This window comes from Camellia sinensis, chromosome 13 (assembly GCF_055761805.1).
Source record: "Camellia sinensis isolate YWXY chromosome 13, ASM5576180v1, whole genome shotgun sequence".
In the NCBI taxonomy this organism is placed as follows: Eukaryota; Viridiplantae; Streptophyta; class Magnoliopsida; order Ericales; family Theaceae; genus Camellia; species Camellia sinensis.
Window position 1 is genome coordinate 14,702,501 of NC_138973.1, and position 24,482 is coordinate 14,726,982.

Consider the following 24,482-nt stretch of genomic DNA (forward strand, 5'->3'; position numbering starts at 1 on the left):
AATGAGTTTAAGTAACTCTACCCTTTCATGAGAAGACAAGATTTGCTAGTTCCTTATTCCCAATACCAATTCAACAAGCCCTAATTCTTTTTTAAAAGCTATCAAAGCTGGAGCATGAAGCAGTAGAAAATATTTTGTGCAGTGAAGAGTTGAAGTAAACACACTTGAGAATTATAAGGATAAGATTAAGCAACATAAGAGAAAACAAGAGTACCTCAGCTGCATATGTGCCTCAACAGTTCAAATCAGCACCGGATATGTCCTTCACTCCAAACAAGCTACCAATTCCATCATTACCAAACAGTTGTTCTGGATCATTAAGAGCTACACCAAACATTTCTTCATAGTTCTAAATATTCAAGTCAACTTCATCCATATTGAAGTCCTCATACAATTTATCATCTTCTTCTAAATCAGGTGCTTTTGTTCCAGGACAACACGTAGAAGAGGTCAGATTTTTACTCAAGCAACAGAGTAAACAGGTAACCTTAAACATATTCATAATACTATAAAGTGATCAGTTTTGTAGTTTGGCAATCTTAATTGATCTAACAAATTATCACTGCATGCATTTTATTTTAATCTTCTTTACAAGCATGGCTAGGATTGAAAACGTGTCATATAACATTCCAAGAAGAAAGGCCCAAAGCTCAAAGCCAATGAGTAAGGCCGAGAGGGAAAATAATGATGGTACTGTTTGGCTGACTAGAATGATTAAGATTGTGAGGACCAAGAAAATATATGAAGAATGGAAGAGCAAAATCAACTAGCCTTCTTGAAGTTGATCTTTAAGCTATACACGCCTCAAAGCATAGAGGACACGAGAGATATCTTAACTATACCTTCTTGGCCCCGCCAAAAACTAATAGCATTATCTACAAGCAAGAACTCTGAAACGGAGACTGAAGCGCCAATTTAAAAAGCCAAACCACACCAAACTAAGCTTTTTGTCCAAATCGAGTAGATTGGGTTTATGAATCATTTTTTTCCATTTCATCACACTAATCAAATTTGTCGAAGCTCCTACACACTTCAAACTCATGAAATTCCCGATTTCAATCAATACACTATTGTACAAAAGCAATTCAATATAGAATAACTCCAGCCAGCTACAATTGAACATACTACAGTTATTCCTATAAGTTTAAATGAACAATATAAGATCTAAGTCAAAAAAAAAAAGAAGTCATGTAACTGTAATCTATGAAATATAAAACAATACAGCTTTCTTTTCTTTTTTTTTAATATATCCGAAATTGACTTTGGTACTCATACACAGTTCAGAAATTATTAAATTTCAATATCAAAACTAGTAATTCTATTATTTTTTAGTGTTTGGTACAGCTTTTCACATTTACACCTCTGCTTTTTCAACTGGAAATAAATTCAAAAAACTCACCTCCTTTTAAGATGAGTTTTGGGTGCTCTTTTTAAGGTAACTCTGCTCATAAGTATTTTACCACATGGTGTATATGTCTCTCCACAGAAGGTCCATTTTTTTTTTTTTTTTTGTTCATAAATACCACTGAAGTCTCATTCTCATTGATTGTTGTAAAAAAATAATAGATGACTTATTCTCATTGATTCAAAAGAAAGTCACCATCTCACTTGGTCACTAAACCTTCTCATCTCTCCATCGCACTTCTCACTTCTCTCTGACTTTCTCACTGGTCTCTTAGGCTCTCTGTCTCTCTCCCCTTCTGTCAGACCTCTCTAACTCTTGCTCTCTTCTCTTTGTCTCACCCTCTCCCTACCCTCACTCTCTCATTGATGAGTTATATGAATTTTTTATATAATTTTAGAGCTCAAAGTCTCTACCATAGACAGTAATAGATAGTATTATATATCATAAAATTTTAGTAGAATGTGCAAAGTTTAGAAATAGAAATGCATTCAAATCAATTGAGCCTAATTCCCCCCGACACCCCCCTCTCTCTTGTTCTTTGATGAACACTAAAGTGACAAAAAATGTTAGAGTTCTCATATTGTCAACATTTTCTCTAGATACAAAACCTAAGAAAAATTAATTCAATCTATTTCGATGCAAAGAATGTCTCAGACATCCTAGGTTTTGTGGATAAAACACACAGATTGCTAAGATATATTCAATCTCATCATTGTTTCTATTCAATGACATCACAAACATATATACGAAACACTAAAATTACCTCTCATCAATTGTACGAATCTGAAGCAATAGAAGGTAAAAAATAGAGCATGAGCATCAACAAACTTAGGTGATCAATTCTAGCAATCCCGATTAAATTCAACACACATAACCGAACAGAGCAATTCAAATAACAGAATTGATGAAAGAGGAAAAAGAAATAACCGCTTCAAAATCATGACAGGCAACATCATGCAACAAAAGAATTGGTGAACACGTCGATTCAAACCCTAGAAGTAGATTCAGATCATAAAATAAGAAGAAACAAAGAAAGAGGAGATTCAAGAGAGAAAGGAGGAGAACGAAGAGATTACCAGATAAAGAAGTTAGGGGAGTTCATACTGTTGCCGGTCTCTTCTTCAGACAGCCATGGCGATTTATAGAACAAGAAACAGAGCGAAATCGAGAGAGGAATATCGAGAATGAAATCGAGAGAGCGAAATCGACACAGATTTGGGAAATAAGAGTGAAAGGGTCTAGGGCAAGTTTTATACGATTTGTTTTTTTTTTTTTTTTTCAAGTTAAAGAGCACGATTTGGGGGTTATGTTAAATGAGATGTTGATATAAAAGGTGTTTTTTTGCGACGGTCAACCAATCAGTTGCAAAAGAATGGACGCAAAAAGTTATATTTTTAGTAGTGATAAAGGGAAGAAGAAAGACCAGGAAAAGTCAGTTTGTGATCTTGTTTGTGGTGAAAGCAAAAAGTTGTCATCCTCCGACTCTCTTTACTTGCCTATTATTGGTATGTGAACCTTTTACTCAAATTAAGCTTTCAATAGGACTAAACTTCCTACTAATGATTGAGGGATATGATAATCCTGGTGATAATTACTCAAATTTTGATTACATCACTGTCGGTCCCATTTTAGTCGGCCCAAGTTTGTTTTATTATCTCTAAATTAAAACATACCTCCTTAATTTTTATTAATTATGGACCTAAAAGAAATGAAACCTACCTCATTTGAGAGGATTGTATCTAATTTTGTGATCAATTCTCATGTTTTAGACTTTTTCTTTACCCCCTCTTATTTACCCGAAGCCCCACTTCACATAGTTGAAGGGGTATGTTTAAGCTCATAGAGATCCTAAAAAACCTCTCAGAGACTTGCATTAGACACCGTTCTCACTTGCCCTAGGCACAATTTTTACTAATTTTTTTTTATTAGTTTCTTGATTTTTCATTCATCTAATATTTTCTCAAATATAATTACTGCCAATAGTCATAGATGCAAGATAATTGTTGTTGGTTCATTATTTATTTATTTTGAGTCCATTATTTATTTATTTATTGTTATTACACCAGCAATGATTGCCTTTGATTTCTTTCAATTTTTGCTTATCTAAATTTTTAAGTGTTATTGATGCCCCCAGAGATGTCTACACCGGCCTTCTCCAGCCCTCCACCAGCAGAGAGTGGTGGGGCATCTGTTGCAGGTAACTTTGTTCACTAGAAATATAAGTTACCAAAAAGAAATTACAATAACATGATTTACTTCACTATCCATTTCCATTTTTTAATAGTCGATCTGGTAGTACTCGTAACCATTGGCATTATCTCTTTGGCTTGCGCAAGGATGACAACAAGAGCAATTGTTTCAGATCTACCTCTACCAGCAAGTGTTGCTCCTCCACCACACCACCGACCTTGAATGTGGTTCAAGTTTGGGAAATCGATATGCTAACAATGGAGAGGTTCCTCCAAGAATTGGCGAAGGATAGACCGGTTAAGATCCTACATCCGTCCCTATCTATGCAAAATAAGAATTTGAAAGGAACTTATTTTACCTAATATTTTTAGTATCTGACGTTTTATTAATAATTCATGAAAGACCCATTAGTCTAACAATTGGTGATGTGCAATTTAAGTGGCTAGTAAAAATGATTAAGAGTAAATTAGACGGATATCCTTTGGTAGTCTCACTAATGTAGCATTTTCTTAAAGACAAACAAACTAAAAAAAGTCAAGCATTTTACTTTACGGCACAAATTACATACTGTAATATTGCATCTCATAAATCATTATTAAAGACAAACCAAGAAAAAAAAAAAAATGACGGCGTTTATTTTCTTTAGGGTACAAATTTCAAAAGTTTCTCATTCTTTAGCTTGAATTGGCCATTTGTATCTTAGAATTAGCCATGATGGAAGTGGTCTCCTTGTACCAATGTGTATTACTTTCTTCACTGTTTGTATAGTCTGAACTGCTTGTATGGTCTGAATACAAATAATGAAATGGTTTAGGAGGTGGCTTCACCTCCACTTCTCCATCCAACATTTTCACTGCAACACTCATCAGCAGCCTAGCCTAGGGCGAGTCCTGAACACACCACAAAGCTACCATAGCTATTCTCTCTACTTTCTCTCTGTTATTCTCTTCGATTCCACACGACAACAATGCCATCTCTCCCAACTTGCCTTTCTCAAACTCATTCCATACATGTTTTGGGAACCAATCCAAGCTCTCATCAGCTCCAACTCTGGTATTCCTCTCCTCTCTACTATCTCAAACAAAAGCATACAAAAACTATAAACGTCATTTATTTGTAATGGGATAGGTCTTGAGAAGAAACTCTGGAGCTGAGTAACCATGAGTCCCTCTATATTCTTTGGGAGAGTCATGTGTGTTGTTTCTATTACAAAGCTTTGCCAGCCCGAAATCAGCTACTTTGGGGGGAAAATTGGCATCTAGCAAAACATTACCGGGCTTTTATCTCATAGTGAATGATCCTTGGTTGACACTCTTCGTGTAGGTAAGCAATACCTTTTGCTGTCCCAATCACAATCTTATGCAGATTCTCTCGCTCAATTGCTTGTGTATCATTGAAAAGGTGTTTATTGTTGGAAACTAATGGTTTTTAGCAACTTTAATTCGAAATTAAAATGGGATCCAACCGCCGGTTGAGGTAGGTCTGAGTGGTTTTGTATTCTCCCAAATGAGAAGATTACATTATAAAAATGATGGGTCGAAACCATTGAGTGGTGAATGAGAATTGTCTTATAAAGTGGGCAGCAATAGAAGTTGGGCTTGGGCCTAGGCCTGTACTTGGACTTTGTTTGTCTCTATGTGCATGTGTGAGACTTAGTCTTGGGCATGGGCTATGTGCTATGCTGGACTGGGCTTGTCTTGTGCATATGTTTTAGATTGGGTGTGAATCAAGTTGTGACTCAATATTCATATCCATTTTGCGATCCATCTAGTTGGATTATTTAAATAACATTATGTATATATATATTTATTTATTCAACCTTTGTAACTCTCATCTTTTGATGATAGAGTTGATGATCATTATGCACATGGGAGTTTTGTACCTTTGTAACTTTAACCCTAAAGGCTAGAGTTGATGGCCATTGATGCTAAGTTTTATAGTAGCCTTCATGACTAAGACCTCTTCCCTACAAGTATAAAAATGTCCTTTCCCCTCCAACTTAGAGGAAGAGTTTTAGAGAGATTTTTGATGGAAAATGGAGATGTTGTTTTGAGATAAAAACAAAAAGTTGAAGATGATTTTTTACTCGAAAGAAAAATTTCCTATCTTCTTTTGCTAGTCCCTTCTTTGGTTCTTGTTAGAGAGAGTGTAACTATTATCAAGTTCGCTGAACCTATTCAGAAGGTTCTTCTGCATTAGCTGGTTTCGACTGTCGTATCCTGGGAGATAGACGCCACACCTTCAGCATCCATCGGGAGGCGGTGAATCTGTTTTAAGGAAACTGTGGTATCACACAGGCTTCGGTTTGCTTCTTTTTGCTAGTTTTATTTTATTATGAATTTTTGTAAATTCCACCATATACTTGTTTATGAAATTCCAATTGTTTGTTCAATATAAATCTATTTGTTTTATGTTATCACACAATTTGTACAGCATTTATCTAGTGAACGATTTTCCATGTACTCGTACACCAATGCGCTCATAAATTTGTTATGGCAAAAACCGTATTGCCTAACTAGATTTATATGGTATGTTCTTCCAATAGTGCTTACCTCTGCCATGAATTGTTCCTTTGCTCCTCTATTATTCGATTTCCTATTACCTTAACTGCAATCTTAACTCCATTTGGAAATTGACCCTTGTAAACAATCCCAAAACCGCAAGAACCCAACCTCGTAGAATAATTAGTTGTGAAATTACATAGTTGTTGGGCTGTGAATCTAACTGGTTTCTTCTTCGCCAAGTCTAGGATGAACCTCTCCATTGTTGGTGCTTCGATTTCCCAAACTAGAACCACATTCAAGGTCTGTGGTGGAGCCACAGTTGTTGGCAATTTTGGACCAATTGCACTTCTTCTCATTCTCCTAGCCCAAGCCAATGAGATAATGACGATGACTACAAGTACTACTACAGACACTATTATGTCTGTAAATTGACAAAAAAAAAAAAAAAAAAAACCAAGAAAAACAAACAATCATCGAAATGGTGACATTTTGGGCTCACAATTAAGTCAAATCTTAGTGTTTGTATAGAGTAAATTACAGGTTCTGTAAGGTTTCGATTTAAACAATTTGAACCTCATATTTTCAATTTTGCTACAATGTTATCCCTCTATCATTAGCCGCTAAATATTTTGAAAGAAACAAACCACATGGAAAATTATCAAAGTGTAAATTACATCAATAATCCCTATAGTTTCTTGTGAATTTCACATTGGCCTCTTTAATTTTACACCTAATATTTTTCTTTTCAAAATTCTTATGATAAGTGACAGACAGTTCGCATTACAACAAAACTAAAATTATATGGTTTAAATTGAAACTGTGAGGACTAAAATGAAATTTTACTAAAATTAGAGGGACCAACATTATCATTAATCTGTTGATATATTGTTATTGTATTAATTTGAGAAATTACAAAAAAACAAAAGAAAAAAAGAAAAAGAAAAATCTCAAAATTTGATACTAATAACAAGTTAAATTCTAAATCTTTAATTTTTTCTAATGAACTCCAAGCTTCTAAATTGATATCAATTTCAACATTCCATCTGTCTGTAGAGTTTGGAATTCAAAATGATTTTTTAAAAGAAAAAAAAAAATTAAGATTTAATTTGTTACATGAGTTTTTTTGTTTGGAAAAATTAAACTGTTAGTCCTTGTAATTTAATCTTCATGTCATTTTGATCCTTATAATTTCAATTGAATCAATTTTGATGTTGAATTTTATAATTTGTCTCAAATTGGTCCAACTGTTAGCTTCTTTTTTATTTTTTTTAATTTTTTTATGGCATATGAACATATGAACAACACGTGTCATGCTTTTAAGAGCAAAATTGTAAACTTATCAATTCAATGACTTAATCTCAACTAATTCAGTGAAATTTTTTTGTTAAAAAACCTATCGGCATTATCAATTAGACCAATTGACGCAATATTTAAAATCAATGATAAAAATTGAACCCATTGAAATTACAGGAACCAAAACGACAGATGATAAACGTAGGAATTACTAGTGTAATTTATCTTCTTTTTTTGTTGTTGTAAATTTTTTTTGGTGGTAAATTACACTTAGAACCTGTGCAATTTACCTCCAGTCTCACTTTGTCCCCTAATCTTTTATGAGTGGTAGACAACACCTCACATGGTCTAGTTCTAATTCAACCCAAATAGCAGGTGAAATTCATATGGCCACTATCGAGACAATACAGTTAAGGACAAATTATACTTTATATCCAGTCTCACTTTACCTCATAACCTTTAAAAAATTGACAATAAACATCTCACACTTTTAGTTAAGTTCCAATCCAACCCATCTATTAACCCACGCTGGGCACCTTATTTAATGTAGATTAACAAATGAGTTTGACTGAAACTTAACCGAAAGTAAGAGATGTTGATTGTCACTTTTTAAAGGTCAAAGGACAAAGTGAGATTGAGTATAAAGTGTAAAAGTGTGAAATGCAATTTTTTTTTTTTAAAGGTCAAAGGACAAAGTGAGATTGAGTATAAAGCGTTGCTGAAGATGTGTCGGGCGGAGGAGGGTTGGAGAAGTCGGCCGAAAAATTGCTGATGGAGACAGGTGTAGACATCTCTGGGGTGGGAATCAAAAACACTTTGAAAATTCAATTCAAATGAACCAACATTGATTTCTTGGGTACAAATTTTTGACATTTATCATGCATTTATTGACTGTTAATGGAAATTTTATTTGGACAAAGTTTACTATATAGAAAAAGGCTAAACACTTGCTATTTAAGTTTCGCAATTCAACTGTAATGATATATGATAATGGAGTTAGGTCTTACATGATTAAAAGTTAGACACATAATTTGTCATATCATTGTGAATAAAATTGTACAACTTAAATTGTGGGTTTCAATTTTTTTCCTTATCAAATAAATGTGAAATGGAAAACTAATTATAAATCAGTCCAAAAAAGACATTAAAAAAAATAGATTATGTGGGGAATGAAATCCTGCTTGCCTTGACCCCGGTCTCACCTTTCGCAGAAAATAGCAAGTTCAATATATTAGTGCTTTAAACTAATATACAAGGATTAGCAGACTAATAAATTGAAGCACTATGGAGTATAGACTTCCACTTTTGTCATTAAAACAGTCACATATATGTGGAGAAACCAGATCATCTATTCTTAAAACAGTAATATTAGAGATTAAAAATTCATATATAGAAAAATATCAAGAAAAAACTAAATTCAACTCTTGTATTGTGGAACTCATGCACTCTTAGAATAGAAAGATTAGAAAAAAAATTATTTTTGAATGTCTATTTTCTAGTGAATTAAAAAGTTAGATTTGATGACTATCATGTCATCATGTCATTTTTCTTTTTTCAATCTGATAATTAGATTATCCTTTTATCACACTTCTTAATTCAGTAGAGAAAGTAGATTTGAAAACCATTTTTCTAGTCTTTCGTAAACAATTATATATGATTCTTTATGTTATTTCCATTAATAATGTTAGGAACGCAATAAATAGAAATATATTCATAAATATGATTTTCTAGATGTAGATTACAAATAGGGTTAATTACACTAATAGTTCCTATATTTTGGGACTTGTGTCACTGTGGTCATTGACTTTTCAGTTGTAACATATTTGACCTTGAATTTTGAATCTTGTTCCAATTAAGGATAATTGAAAATATCATTAGATTTTTCAAGGGTAAAATAGTCAATTTGGTAAAATATAAATTAATTTGACAAAAATAAATGTCAAATTTTTTTTTAAATTTTTTTAAAATTATTTTTATCCACCAATGATAAAATTATGTAAAATTAATAAAAATTACATGATTAATTTTTTAAAATTAATTTTACATGATCATCATCCAAACATAATAAAAATTAATTTGATAAAAAAAAAATAAATGTCTAAAAGATTTATCAATTTTACATAATTTTATTTTTAGTGGGTAGAAATAATTTTTAAAAATTCAAAAATATTTGTTTGACTTTTATTTTTGTCAAATTAGTTTATATTTTATCAAATTGACAATTTTAGTCTTGAAAAATCTAATGATATCTTCAATTATCCTTATTTGGAACAAAATTCAAAATTCAAAATTCAAAATTTAGGGCTAAATATGTCACAATTTAAAAGTTAGGGACCAAAATGACACAAGTTTCAAATTATAGGGACTATTTGTATAATTTGTCCTTACAAATATTATAAAATTATGCCTATTCATATATTTTATGTGCTTTGTAAAATATTCATGTTTCGATTAAAAAAGAAGAAGAAGAATCAAAACATATCCTCGAATTGATAAAAATAAAGAAGGGAGATTTAGCATAAAACAAACTTGGTTTAACTAAAATATCTCATTGAATGTTCATTAATTAAAATTTAAAATTGGTCTAATTTTTTTACAGGGTAAACCCCCTATCATGAATTAGAAGTTTAGTTCTTTTTCTAGAGCTTAATTTGAGTAAGAAATGCACATACCAACAACAACCAGAAAGTGTACACTTGGGTTGAGAACTCTGCTTTCACCACCAAATGCAGACTAAACTTGCCTTTTTCTTTGTTTCTTTCTTCTCTTTATCCTTGGTTAAACTGATAAATAAATGTAGATGAGAGAGAGTGAGAGAGTGAGAGAGAGAGTACTAATGGCTAAATTGATAAATAAATATAAATGAGAGAGAGAGTATTAAGAAAGTGAGAGGAGGAAATTTCAAAGATTACCACAAGTTCAGAAGTCTATCCACAAGGACGGATTGTTGGCGCTGGCAGGAACCACACACACCCCCCCCCCCCCCCCCCCAAAGTTTTGACTAAAAATGGGAGAGAAATCAGACTTTTTAACTCAAATTTTGGATTCTTCCTCTATAGTGCTTCAATTTATAGTCAGATGATTAGAAAATCACTTTTTGAATCTTTCGTGGACAATACTGCCCTTATATAATATATTTTCATTGGATTCAAATCCTTTTATAGTTCGTCCTTCCTCGTTCAAATATATATATATATATATATATTTGGATAAATTGCACTGGCACCTCCTAAGGTTTATTTTTATTACAGTTCACCTCTTCACATTTGAAAAATTACATTGACTCCCCTGTTAATTTAATTTTATGTATGATGATCATTATGGTGAGGGGAAAACTGTTATGAAACTTTCAATCTCAGGAAAGGGAATGTAATTTCCAAAAAGTGAGGAGAGAAACTGTAATAAATATAAACTTCAAAGGGTGTCAATGTAATTTATCCTAAATATTTTAATATTTTCTTCATTCAATCATTATCCAACAATTGATTCAAATGTCACAAATCAACTCCTCTCTAAAAATGATGGCAAAACGTAGAAAGAGTTGGAAATGATCCTCTTCCATTTTCAGCAATATGATTTTTTATATGTAGATTACACTAATAAATATTATAAAAATTATACTTATCCACTAAGAAAAATAATATTCATTATTTAAAAGTTTAATTTGTTATTTTTTAATTTTCATATATACAGGGATTACAATATCCCTATCATGAAATATAAGTTTTGACAAAATTCCTTCCATAGAATACTATTAGTTAAGAACATGCCTATAAATTATATAAGTTCACTATCCCCTAGTGTTAATAAAAAAAAATTAATACTTGTCCCTAAGATATTCTCATATCTAAATCTCTCTCTCTATCTTATTTTTCTTATTTGTTTCAGTTATCTCATGCCTCTTCTTATTCTTCTTTTGTTTCAATTTATTTATTTATTTTTTCGATTCTCTCTTTGACTTGATTTTTATTTTTGTTTTTTCATTAGCTTTCTCATATATATTTCAAAATTTCTTCTTCTCCTTCTTTTCCCCCCCTTGTTTCTTTATTTCGATTCTTTATTTTATTCTTCTTCTTTAGTAAGAATTGAAGTTATTTGTAAAAATTGAACTACATAGAATGTGATAGTTATATATATATATATATATATATATTTATAGCTTTGCTACATATCCCAATGATAGTTATTTACGTCTTTCAAAATTGATAATATTTGCAAACTTATAAATAAATGTTATCCCAATGACTTCACAAAGCAAGAAAGCTGCATTTTAAATTTTAATTACAAAATTATGGGATTGATATTCTTAAACATCTCCAATTTTAAAAGTTGTCAACAATTTTTAATGTGTGCCAAATGTTGGTGAAAACATGATACATGATAATTTTATAGTAAGTTATCTAGTCACATATCCTATTGATTATATATTTTTGAATAAATATATGTGATGATATAGTTTTGTGATATTTTTTGCATTGCATTGATAGAAATTGATATTCAATTTTACATGTTTATCACAAATTTTTTTTGAAAAAATAGAAAATAAATTTTACTTTTTCAATGAAATTCCCATAAAATCCCTATTAACACATGAATCAACGCTCCTAATATAGTAATAATAGGATTCAATAAAAATTTCATTAGAGAAATATATACATTTGCCTCCTTAAGATTAAACTCCTACATGTCCTTGTCTACGCATAATAACAATTTGAAAGTGTAATGACCCATAATTTCTTTTTTTAAATAATCAGTGCATAATTTAATTGAGCAAATTTTCATATATTGACTGCTGTGTAAATTCTGTGCGAAAACAGTTCAGTTTTGTATTTTTTAAAAATAGTTCCTGATCTCAGAAAATTATGATATTTTTATATGTTGTTCCCATATGAGTCTAGCATGTTGGATAAAAATTTCAGAATTTAATGATGAATATTTATTTTATGAAAATTCGCGGACTGATTAGTGTTCAGTTTAATTCATACCAGATTTTTGTTATTAAATTTTGAATGTTTAGACCATGACTTGAGATAAAGTTTGTTAGGTTTATTTTGGTATGTAATTGGGCTATATTTGGCTTATGGGTGAGAATTTAATTTAAGACCCATGACTTAGATTCAATTTTATTTGAGTTTGTTTAATGACTTATGTTTAACTGTTTAGTCTATTTTAATTATGTGATTGGTAGTGATCACATTGAGAGTTGTTATTATTTATTATATAATATTCTAATATATATTTGAAAGTTAAATTTATGGTGTGTACTATATGGTGAAAAATTATATATTTTTGTAGTGAATAAAAATGAATGTATATTTTATAGTGAGTAAAAAATTATATTTTATAATGTACAGAATGTTATATTTTGTGGTGAAATAAAATTATATCATTATATAATTTATGTACAAAATTTTAAAGATATTATTGTCATATATTTTGTATTAGATTAGGTGAGGTTAGATTTGATGATTATCTAGGGAAGCTAACCCATGTGGGCGTTGTTCCCCACGTCCTTTCTCCCTATCTCTTCTTTCCTTCTACTTCATTTTGCTTTTTTTTTTCCCCCCCCCCCCTTTCCTGAGTAGACAACTTGTGCTCTCTTTCTTCTCTGTCCGTCTCTCTCTCTCTCTTTCCCTATTCCTCCATTGTTGGCTCAATCTTTGAGCTTGAAATAAGAGTTTTTAGAATGAGATTTTACAAAAGTATTATAAATGAAAGTCGGAGAACTTGTTGTGACTTTCGCAATGGTGGTCTCGGATTTATGATCAGGCAAAGTTTGCTTTTTCAAATTTTCTTTTCTTCATATTTGAGGTAAGAACTTTCTTCATATTTTTACATTAAAGCTATGTTAGGGTTATTTTGAGAAAATATATCATTTTAAGAGGTATTATATATATATATATATATATATATAATATTCAGATTTTTGTTTGATAATTTTTGGAAGAAAAATTATGTTGAAATGTTAAGAATGTTGGCATTTTGTGATTGATTTTGGGAAAATCATTTTGTGTTGTTAATTTTGTAAAAAAAATATTCGAAAATAAAATTTAAAGGTTGTATGATTGTATTTACATCATATTATGATTAGATGAATTATTTTGAGAAATATAAAGTTGAAATATTTTTTTATCTTTGATTTTGGAATTTATTTTTGAGAAAAATAAATTGATATTGAGGAATATTGTGTAAATTGTTAAGTTGGGATTATTGAGTTGTTTTGGGATTAAAAACTTTAAAAGTGTGACATTCATGATATTTTATGAAACATGATATGTTGATGATTTAGTTGTGTTCATTTTTGTGAAAATAAAAATATGAAATGTGGGCTTTTGAACTCATAACTTTGAAAATGTTACTCTTGGACATATTTCATAACATTTGATGTAAATATCATGTTGGTTGGGTAATTTTAGAAAAAAAAAGTGGTGAAATTGTTATTGGTAGAGAATTTGGGAAGAATATTACCTCTTTGAGTAGCTTGACATGAAAAATGGTTATGTTGAAATATGGATTGTTTCTAAATGTTGAGAATCATGGGAGATTCCAAGTTATGGTCATATGTTGGATTGTACATCCATATTGTTATCTTTTAATTAATATATTAGAGGTAACTATTTTGGCTATCGGTGAAAATTTATCATGTTGCATTTAATGAGGGATTTCTTGGAAGGATGAGAAATGTTGGAACTTTGAAAGTTTGATATATAGTATGTTATAGAATTGTCTTGAAAGGACTAAATTAGGAATGTTGATTAACTTGTGGAAACTATATGAATGTGGATATTGTTGGATTACCTCTTGGAATTGTATTATGATATTACATTGATAGAGATATGAAATTTGATCACAATGGAGCATTGTGTGGTGGAATTGAAATTGGAACTATTCTAATTGAAAAATCTAGAAATCCCCTAGATGTTGATTTGTGATTATGTATCAATTTTAAGCAGAATATAACAATCCCAATCAAACAATCAAGACAAAGAGACACAGTGATTTAACGTGGAAAAAACCACAATTGGACACCTCCAACTGTGATAAAAAAACCACGGGCAACAGCCACAAGAACAATCCACTAAGAAGAATTAAAGGAATTACACAGGTATACTCTCAATTACCTAGCGAATCCACAACGCCTAATTGAACCAACCTCTATGTGCCTCTTCCAACCCCATCTTCACCACGGAATTGTCTTTCTGATGAGCCACTCTGGATTCCACCAAAGCTTCAGGCTCGAATTCTTCAGAATCCACAACTGAAGAATAACTCGCTCTTTTGTGTATAACAAACAAACCTTTGATGTACTCTCTTTAGATCATGAGTTGAATACTCAATAAAAACATCAAAGAAAACTAGCAAAATCTCTCCAGATATAAACCTTAAGATCCAAAAATAAGATCTGGAGAAGTTCCTCTAGTGTTGGGAGAAATCCAACTATTTATAGAAAACCAAAGCAATCCTAGTTTCAGAAGAAAACCAACTCCTTTAACAAATCTGGAAATCTGGGATCGCGCGATCCGCTCGAGCGCCCTTTTCCCCGCTCGAGCGGAGACTTCAAATTCTGTGATTTCATACAGGCTTCACGCTCGAGCGTCGGTTGTGCCGCTCGAGCGGCAAATCACACTATCCAGTACTTTTGCAGGCGACTGCAGAGATGCTGAGAGCTTCCAATCTCCGCTCGAGCGCCCGTTTCCCCGCTCGAGCGGACAGGCCAAATCTGGAAAATCTGGAAAAATAAAACATGATCGAACAGGCAACTTTGAATGCATTTTTGCATTTTGCTTCGGGGGCGCTGCCTCTCGACCCCGCCGTGGCGTTGCCCCGGACCCGCCAAGGGGCGCTGCCCCCTGGACCCCCGCGAGCTGACCGGGCAGCTCGATCCCCGTCATAATCAGCGAAGTGGCAATCTTGAAAGCATTATCAACACAAACTTCTCTGAAAGGCTTGATTCGGGTTGGATTCGCATCTCAACACTCAAAGTCTCACTGAAATAAAAATGCGAATAAAATTACAACTCAAAGAAGTTTTGTCAAACGGGTTTGCCAAGAAATAAAACCTAACAGTATTGTTACATACTGCATTTTCATGTCATTTCATTGTTATTATGGGTTTCGTATTGCACTTGAAAACTATTATTTTGAGAAAGGAATTGTTTTTAGTGAAACAAAAATCATTTTGATTTGTTTTGTGTAAATATGTTGGTAAGTCCGGATAGGGGGTGTAGTTTGATGTTGGTTAAGTTGGCCGGAGTGTCCGGGATGAAAGACCGAAAATACGAGCGGAGGAGGTACCACTGCCCTTTCGGTGAGAGATCGGTAAAGTGGGGATTTGGTAGTGCTCAATATGCCCACTTGCAGACACCAACCTAGGAATTATCTGAGTCGTGTTTACCACCTTGAAATTTTATTGAAATCGTTGGATTTATGTGTTTTCAAATTGGCATTGTGCACAAGATTTTCAAAAGATGAAAAAAATATTTTGAGCATGACATGGCATATGCATTAATCTCATAGGACTGTATAAAATGTACTTGATGCTTTGTTAAATGTCATTATGAATTGTTTAATTATTTGATTCAATTGACAAATTGGTAATTGAATGAATTGAAAAAGGATGTCATGTTGCATTTGGGGCATGCTTATTTATTTAAATTAACTAGTTGTGGTTAATTAAATAAATTGAATTTAAAAGATTATATAATACAATCATATGGTTTGACATGATATGATTTCACGTATATGTATGAGTACCTTTGCACCTGGATATCTTCTAATATTTTAATATGAGATTGTTTGGTGAGCTAGTGGTTGCTCACCCCCTGCCTGTACATGTGTACAGGGAATGCTTTTCGAATTTGAAGATCGAACAATGGATTTTACCATTTCATGAGCGTAATGTAGTGATAGATTGTACTACTTTATTTGTTTGTTTGGCTGAGTGCTATTTTTTTTTGTAAAAAGTAGTGTCCTCTCGTTTATTGTAAGCCTTAGGGCATTTCTTTTATTTGTATGAAAATGTCATTGTTGTATCACGAGAAGGAATATGTATATTTAATTATTCATCATTTTATCAAAAGATGAATTGACATTTGTAAACGGACTTGATTAATGAATATTGATAATGTTATTCGAGTAATAAAATACGGGCCGTGACAGAAAGGACCTTATTTTACCTAATATTTTTGTGCAACTCAAGCGGTAAATAAAAACGATTAAGGATAAATTACACTAATCTCCTTCCATAAATAATCTATAAAATACATAAATTAAAAATAAAAAATAAAAAAAGTCCAGCATTTTATGGTACATTTGGATGTACCGTACATCAGTTATGAGGATATGTGATTTTATATTATAACTAATATCATATAGATTATAATCATTATCATATTAACTCATAATTTAGTTATTTATACATACCATATTATTTCATAACTATCACATAACTAAATTATTTTAATAATTTAATTTTGAACTGGTAGCCTGTATAACCGGTTACCAAAAAGAGGGCAAAGGAAATTAGAGTCCAGGGTCCTAACATCACATATCTCATAACCACTAGTCACATATCTCATAACCAACACATTTTTTTCATAACCAACATGGCATATCTTATAACCATCAGTCACATATCTCATAACTAACACCATTTTGCTCATAACCACACCACTTTGTTCATAGCCAATATCACATATCTCATAATTATTTATCACATATCTCATAACTATTACCCACATGAATCATAACCACATCTCATAGCCAATCCTTTTGAGTCATAACCAATATCACATATCTCATAATCACTAGCCATATATCTCATAACTAACAACTCTTTTGCTCATAACTACACCACTTTGGTCATAACCAATATCTTATATCTCATAACCACTAACACATATAGTATAACCAAACACCCTTTGACACAACTTTGCTCATGACCAAAATCACATATTTGATAATCACTAATCAAATATCTCATAACTATTACCCACATATCTCATAACCAACATCACATATATCATAACTACTAATCACATAGCTTATAACCATACCACTTTGATCATAACCAAAATTACATATTTCATAACCACTAATCACATATCTCATAACCAAACACCCTTTGACTTATAACTACATCACTCTGCTCATAACCAAAATCACATATCTAATAATCACTAATCATATATCTCATAACCTTTACCCACTTATGTCATAACCACATCTCATAACCAACACCATTTGCCTCATAACCAACATCACCTATATCATAATCATTACTCACATATAGGGGTGCAAATTTGGCCCACAGGCTCGCATCACATCCCAAGTCCAGAAATTACTCTCTCTCCCTCTCTCTCTCTCTCTCTCTCTCTCTTGTTTGGGCTAAAGAAAGGGTCTAGGGATTTGTCAAAAACAATTAATGAGGGAATTTTGATTTTGACAAAATTTGGATGTTTGTTCCAAATTTTTGGAGAACATAGGGCCGAAATTATGTAATGATCCTTATAAAAAACAAAATTAAAACAATTTATACTTAATTTTTTTTTAATTTTTAATATAAATCCTTTATCTATTTTTATTAAGTAAAATTAATAAAAAAACACTATTTTACTCATCAACTACAAAATGTATAATCACACCATTAATTGGCGTAATAAAAATATTTAAAATTTTAAAAACCACAAATATCATAATGAAGTCACAAAGTTTTGTAATATAAAACACAAAATACATAATGCCATCACTAATTGGCGTAACAAAATTGTTTAAAATTATAGAAAATCACAAATGTCATAACCAATTCCCAAAATTATGTAACATTAACCAAAAATCATGTAACTATCCACTGATTGGTGTAACAAAAACATCTAAAAATTTTAAAAACCACAAATGTCATAACCAACTTACAAAATTTAATAGCATCAACTACAAAATGCATAACTGTACTACTAATTGTCATAATAAAAATAATCAAAATTTTTACAAATCACAAATGTCATAACCAACCCAAAAAATTTTATGACATCAATTACATAATACGTAACAACACAACTAATTGATGTAGCAAAAATATCCAGATTTTTTATAAACCACAAATATTGTAATCAAGTAACAAGGTTTCATAACAATTATCACAAAATGACTAAGCAAATCACTAAAAATCTTAGAATCACCAATCGGGATCTCTCATAATACAAAAAAAAAAAAAACAAAATGTGATGACAATCATTAAATAATTTAATCAACGACTTAAAGCCATGGAACAGAAAATGAAAGTTAGAGAAGATTAGCTGTAGAGTGAGAGGAAAGGGAATATGAGAAAGAGAGACTGAACGGGCTTATCACCTGTGAAAATGACGTCAAAGGTGCTTTCGTTTCTGATAAAGAACATCGGAGATATCTACAATGACAGGAAAGAATGAGACAGATGCTTGAGGGACGAAGAGGACTGAGATAGCAGAACAGAACAACAAAATGTGTAATATTCATTTTTCAATAGTTCTATAACACATGTACATATTGATGATAACAATATCTTCCCAAACATATACTATATACAATTGGGGAACGCATGAATCATGTATAGTGTTAATAGGACCCAATGAAAATTTATAAAAGTAGGACTGATTTGATATCTTCCCAAACATATACTATATACGTTCACCCCCTCAAGATCAAGATCCTACATGCGTCCCTATCTATGCCAAATAAGAATTTGAAAGGAACTTATTTTACCTAATATTTTTAGTATCTAATGTTTTATTAATAATTCATGTAAGACCCATTAGTCTATAACAATTGGTGATGTGCAAGTTAAGTGGCAAGTAAAAATGGTTAAGGGTAAATTAGACTGATCTCCTTTGATAGTCTCACTAATGTAGCATTTTCCTAAAGACAAACAAACTAAAAAAAGTCAAGCATTTTACTTTAGGGTACAAATTACATACAGTAATATTGCATCTCATAGATGCTTATTAAAGACGAACCACGAAAAAGAAAAAATGAAGGCATTTATTTTCTTTAGGGTACAAATTTCAAAGGTTTCTCATTCTTTAGCTTGAACTGGCCATTTGTATCTTTGAATTAGCCATGATGGAAGTGGTGTCCTTGTACAAATATGTATTAGTTTCTTCACTGCTTGCATAGTCTGAATACAAATAATTAAATGGTCTAGGAGGTGGCTTCACCTCCACTTCTCCCTCCAACATTTTCACTACAACACTCATCGGCGGCCTAGCATGGGGCAATTCTTGAACACACCACAAAGCTACCATTGCCATTCTCTCAGCTTTCTCTCTGTTGTTCTCTTTGATTCCACACGACAACAATGCCATCTCTCCTAACTTGCCTTTCTCAAACTCATTCCATACTTGTTTTGGGAACCAATCCAAGCTCTCATCAGGTCCAACTTTGGTATTCCTCCTCCTCCCTACTATCTCAAACAAAAGCATACCAAAACTATAAACATCACATTTATCTGTAATGGGATAGTTCTTGAGAAGAAACTCTGGGGCTGAGTAACCAGGAGTCCCTCTATATCCTTCGGGAGAGTCATGTGTGTCGTCTCTATTGCAAAGCTTTGCTAGCCCGAAATCAGCAACTTTGGGAGAAAAATTGGCATCTAACAAAACATTACCGGGCTTTATGTCATAGTGAATGACCCTCGGTTGACACTCTTCGTGTAGGTAAGCGATACCTTTTGCTATCCCAATCGCTATCTCATGCAGCTTCTCTCGCTCAATTGCTTGTGTATCACTGAAAAGGTGTTTATCTAGTGATCGATTTTCCATGTACTCGTACACCAATGCGCTCATAAAGTTGTCGTGGCAAAAACCGTATAGCCTGACTAAATTTATATGGTATGTTCTTCCAATAGTGCTCACCTCTGCCATGAATTGTTCCTCTGCTCCTCTATTATTCGATTTCCTATTGAGGACCTTAACTGCGATCTTAACTCCATTTGGAAATTGACCCTTGTAAACAATCCCAAAACCTCCGGAACCCAACCTTGTAGAATAATTAGTTGTGAAACTACATAGTTGTTGGGCTTTGAATCTAACCGGTTTCTTCTTTGCCAAGTCTTGGACGATACTCTCCATTGTTGGCGCTTCGATTTCCCAAACTGGAACCACATTCAAGGTCTGTGGTGGAGCCACAGTTGTTGGCAATTCTGGACCAATTGCTCTTTTTCTCCTTCTTCTTCTCCTAGCCCATGCCAATGAGATAATGACAATGACTACAAGTACTACTACAGACATTATTATGCCTGTAACTAGAAAAACAAACAAACAATCATCGAAATGGTGACATTTTGGGCTCGCAATTAAGTTAAATCTTAGTGTTTAAATTACAGGTTCTGTAAGCAAAGTGTCACTTCAGTTTTCATGGTTTCGATTTAAACAATTTGGACCTCATATTTTCAATTTTGTTGCAATGTTATCCCTCTATCATTAGCCGCTAAATATTTTGAACGAAACAAACCACATGGAAAATTAAAAGGACGAAAGTGTAAATTACATCAATAATCCTATAGTTTCTTGTGAATTTCACATTAGTCTCTTTAATTTTACATCTAATATTTTTCTTTTCAAAATTCTTATGATAAGTGACAGACAGTTGGCATTACAACAAAACTAAAATTATATGGTTTAAATTGAAATTGTGAGGACCAAAATGAAATTTTACTAAAATTAGAGGACCGACAATATAATTAATCCGTTGATATATTGTTATTGTATTAATTTGAGAAATTACAAAAAAGAAAAAAAAAATTCTCAAAATTTGACACTTATAACAAGTTAAATTCTAAATTTTTAATTTTTTCTATTGATCTCCAAGCTTCTAAATTGATATCAATTTCAACATTCCATCTGTCTGTAAAGTTGGGTGTACTAAAAGGCAATATATATGAATATATATATATATATATATATATATATATATATATGCCTTATACAACAGAGATCAATTTAAAAGTTTGGAATTGAAAATGATTTTTTTTTTAAAAAAAAATAATTAAGATTTAATTTGTCACATGAGTTTTTTTGTTTGGAAAAATTAAACTGCTAGTCCCTATAATTTAATCTTTGTATCATTTTGACCCTTATAATTTGAATTGAATCGATTTTGATCTTGAATTTAATAATTTGTCTCAAATTGGTCCAATTGTTAGCATTTTTTTATGGCAAATGAACATATGAACAACATGTGTCACGCTCTTAAGAGCAAAATTGTAAACTTATCAATTCAGTGACTTAATCTCAACTAATTCAGTGAAAAGTTTTTGTTAAAAAACCTATCGGCATTATCAATTAGATCAATTGATGCAAAATTTAAAATCAATGATAAAAATTAAACTAATTAAAATTACAAGAACTAAAATGACACAAATGATAAACGTAGGAATTACCAATGTAATTTATCCTTTTTTTTTTTGTTGTTGTAATTCTTTTTTTTTTTTTTTTTTGGTGGTAAATTATACTTAGCACTCGTGCAATTTACAGCCAGTCTCACTTTGGCCCCTAATCTTTTAAAGTGGTAGACAAAACCTCACATGCTCTAGTTCCAATTCAACCCAAGTAGCAGGTGAAATTCATATGGCCACTATCAAGACAATGCAGTAAAGGACAAATTATACTTTACATCCGGTCTCACTTTACCTCATAACCGTTAAAAAATTGAGAATAAACATCTCACACTTTTAGTGAAGTTCCAATTCAATCCATCCGTTAACCCATGCTAGGCATCTTATTTAATGTAGATTAACAAATGAGTTTGATTGAAACTTAACCGAAAGTAAGAGACGTCGATTGTGACTTTTTAAAGGTCAGAAGACAAAAAGTGAGATTGAGCATAAAATGTAAAGGTGCTAAATCTAATTTTTCATATTTTTTTTTAATTTTTAAAACAACTTCAACTTGATGAACTAACTTACCAGCAGCTATTGTCCCAGCGTTGCTGGAGATGTCGGGCGGGGGAGGGTTGGAGAAGTTGGCCGAAAGATTGCTGACGGAGACAGGCGTTGACATCTCTGGGGTGGGAATCAAAAACACTTTGAAAATTCAATTCAAATAAACCAGCATTGATTTCTTGGGTACAAAAATTTGACATTTATCATGCATTTGTTGACTGTCAATGGAAATTTTATTTGGACAAAGATTACTATATAGAAAAAAGACTAAACACTTGCTATTTAAGTTTCGCAATTCACCCTTAATGATATATGATAACGGAGTTAGGTCTTACATGATAAAATTTGTGACAAATTAAAAATTAGACACATAATTTGTTATATCATTGTGAATAAAATTGTACAACTTAAATTGTGAGTTTCAATTTTTTTTCCTGTCAAATTAATTTGAAATGGAAAACTAATTATAAATTGGTCCAAAAAAGATAAATATATAAAAATATCGATTATGTGGGGAATGAAATCTTGCTTACCTTGCCCCTGGTCTCACCTTTCGCAGAAAAGAGGGATTTCAATATATTAGCGCTTTAAACTAGTATTCAAGGACTAGCAGATTGTAATTGAAGCACTATATAGTATAGACTCTCATTTTTGTCGTCAAAACAGTCACATATATATGGAGAAACCAGATCATCTATTCTTAAAACAGTAATATTAGAGATTAAAAATTCATATATAGAAAAATATCAAGAAAAAATTATATCTACCCTAAATTCAACGCTTGTATTGTGGAACTCATGCACTCTTAGAATAGAAAGATTAGAAAAAAATTGAATCTTGAACGTCTATTTTCTAGTGAATTAAAAAGTTAGATTTGATGACTATCATGTCATCATGTCATTTTTCCTTTTTCAATCTGATGATTAGATTATCCTTTTATCACACTTCTTAATTTAGTAGAGAAAGTAGATTTGAAAACCATTTTTCTAGTCTTTCGTAAACAATTATACATGATTCTTTATGTTATTTTCATTAATAATGTTAGGAACGCACTACATAGAAATATATTGATAAATATGATTTTCTAGATATATATTACAAATATTATAAAATTATACCTATTCATATATTTTATGTGCTTTATAAAATATTCATGTTTCGATAAAAAAAAAAGAAAGAATCAAAACATATCCTCGAATTGATAAAAATAAAGAAGGGAGATTTAGCATAAAACAAACTTGGGTTAACTAAAATATCTCATTGAATGTTCATTAATTAAATTTTAAAATTGGTCTAATTTTTTACAGGGTAAAACCCCTATCATGAATTAGAAGTTTTTTTAGAGCTTAATTTGAGTAAGAAATTCACATACCAACAACAACCAGAAAGTGTACACTTGGGTTGAGAACTCTGCTTTCACCACCAAATGCAGACTAAGCTTGCCTTTTTCTTTGTTTCTTTCTTCTCTTTATCCTTGGTTAAACTGATAAATAAATGTAGATGAGAGAGAGAGAGAGAGAGAGAGAGAGAACTAATGGCTAAACTGATAAATAAATATAAATGAGAGAGAGTGTACAAAGAAGGTGAGAGGAGGAAATTTCAAAGAGTACCACAAGTTCAGAAGTCTATGCGCAAGGATGGACTTTTGGGGCTGGCAGGACCACACCCCCCCCCCCCCCCCCCCCCCCAAGTTTTGACTAAAAATGGGAGAGAAATCAGACCTTTTGTCTATATATATTCATTATTTAAAATTTTAATTTGTCTATATATATTTTTATACAGGGATTACCAATATCCCTATCATGAAATAGAAGTTTTGACAAAATTCCTTCGATAGAATAGTATTAGTTAAGAACATGCCTATAAATTATATAAGTTTGTTAGGTTTTTATTCTTGGCAATCTCGTTTGACAAAACTCCTTTTAGTTGTACTTTTATTCGCTCTTTTTATTTCAATGAGATTATGAGTACTTAGATGCGAATCCAACCCGAACTGTGCCTTGAAGAGAAATTTGTGATGTTAATTCTTTCAAGATTGCCACATCGCTGACTATGACAGGGATCAAGCTGCCCGGTCAGCTCGCAGGGGTCCAGGGGGCAATGGCCCTTGGCGGGTCCGGGGCAATGCCCAGGCGAGGTAGAGGGGCAGCGCCCCCGAAGCAAAATGCAAAATTGCA

General features: G+C 31.9%; 2 protein-coding genes and 1 pseudogene across 14 annotated transcripts in view; all 3 read right to left on the bottom strand.

Moving 5' to 3' along the window:
- LOC114307595 (fructose-bisphosphate aldolase 3, chloroplastic-like) overlaps positions 1-3,540 on the bottom strand; it is a 5,732-nt pseudogene extending 2,192 nt beyond the window's left edge. Inside the window, exons 1-2 of the transcript XR_014348375.1 lie at positions 2,482-3,540; positions 1-420 (exon numbers count right to left, since the gene is read on the bottom strand). The exon at positions 1-420 is cut by the window's left edge and continues 479 nt beyond it. The product of XR_014348375.1 is annotated as a fructose-bisphosphate aldolase 3, chloroplastic-like (transcript). The remainder of the gene's footprint in view (positions 421-2,481) is intronic.
- Positions 3,541-4,473: 933 nt separating this feature from the next.
- LOC145805219 (uncharacterized) lies at positions 4,474-6,455 on the bottom strand. Its single transcript, XM_082900292.1, has 2 exons — positions 6,148-6,455; positions 4,474-4,666 (listed from the first exon to the last, which is right to left on the bottom strand). The coding sequence occupies exons 1-2, from the start codon at positions 6,453-6,455 to the stop codon at positions 4,474-4,476; spliced, it is 501 nt and encodes a 166-aa protein (XP_082756418.1).
- An 11,995-nt stretch (positions 6,456-18,450) lies between these two features.
- LOC114264921 (rust resistance kinase Lr10-like) overlaps positions 18,451-24,482 on the bottom strand; it is a 36,644-nt gene continuing 30,612 nt past the window's right edge. For 3 of the 12 annotated variants that reach the window (XM_082901583.1, XM_082901582.1, XM_082901579.1), the window contains 2 exons: positions 22,330-22,425; positions 19,300-20,667 (listed from right to left, as the gene is read on the bottom strand). In XM_082901583.1, the coding sequence (XP_082757709.1) occupies positions 19,448-20,667; positions 22,330-22,423 (1,314 nt within the window). In that variant the 5' untranslated portion in view covers positions 22,424-22,425 and the 3' untranslated portion in view covers positions 19,300-19,447. The other 9 variants (XM_082901578.1, XM_082901576.1, XM_082901580.1 and 6 more) reach the window with 8 other exon arrangements.

Bases quoted from the DNA above. Each gene is read 5' to 3' on its own strand.
- LOC145805219 (XM_082900292.1), bottom strand. From the start codon at position 6,455: ATGAGAAGAAGTGCAATTGGTCCAAAATTGCCAACAACTGTGGCTCCA. The intron at 4,667-6,147 runs GTAAGCACTATT...TGTTTGAGATAG, and splicing joins AGGAACAATTCATGGCAGAG to TAGAGAGGAGAGGAATACCA.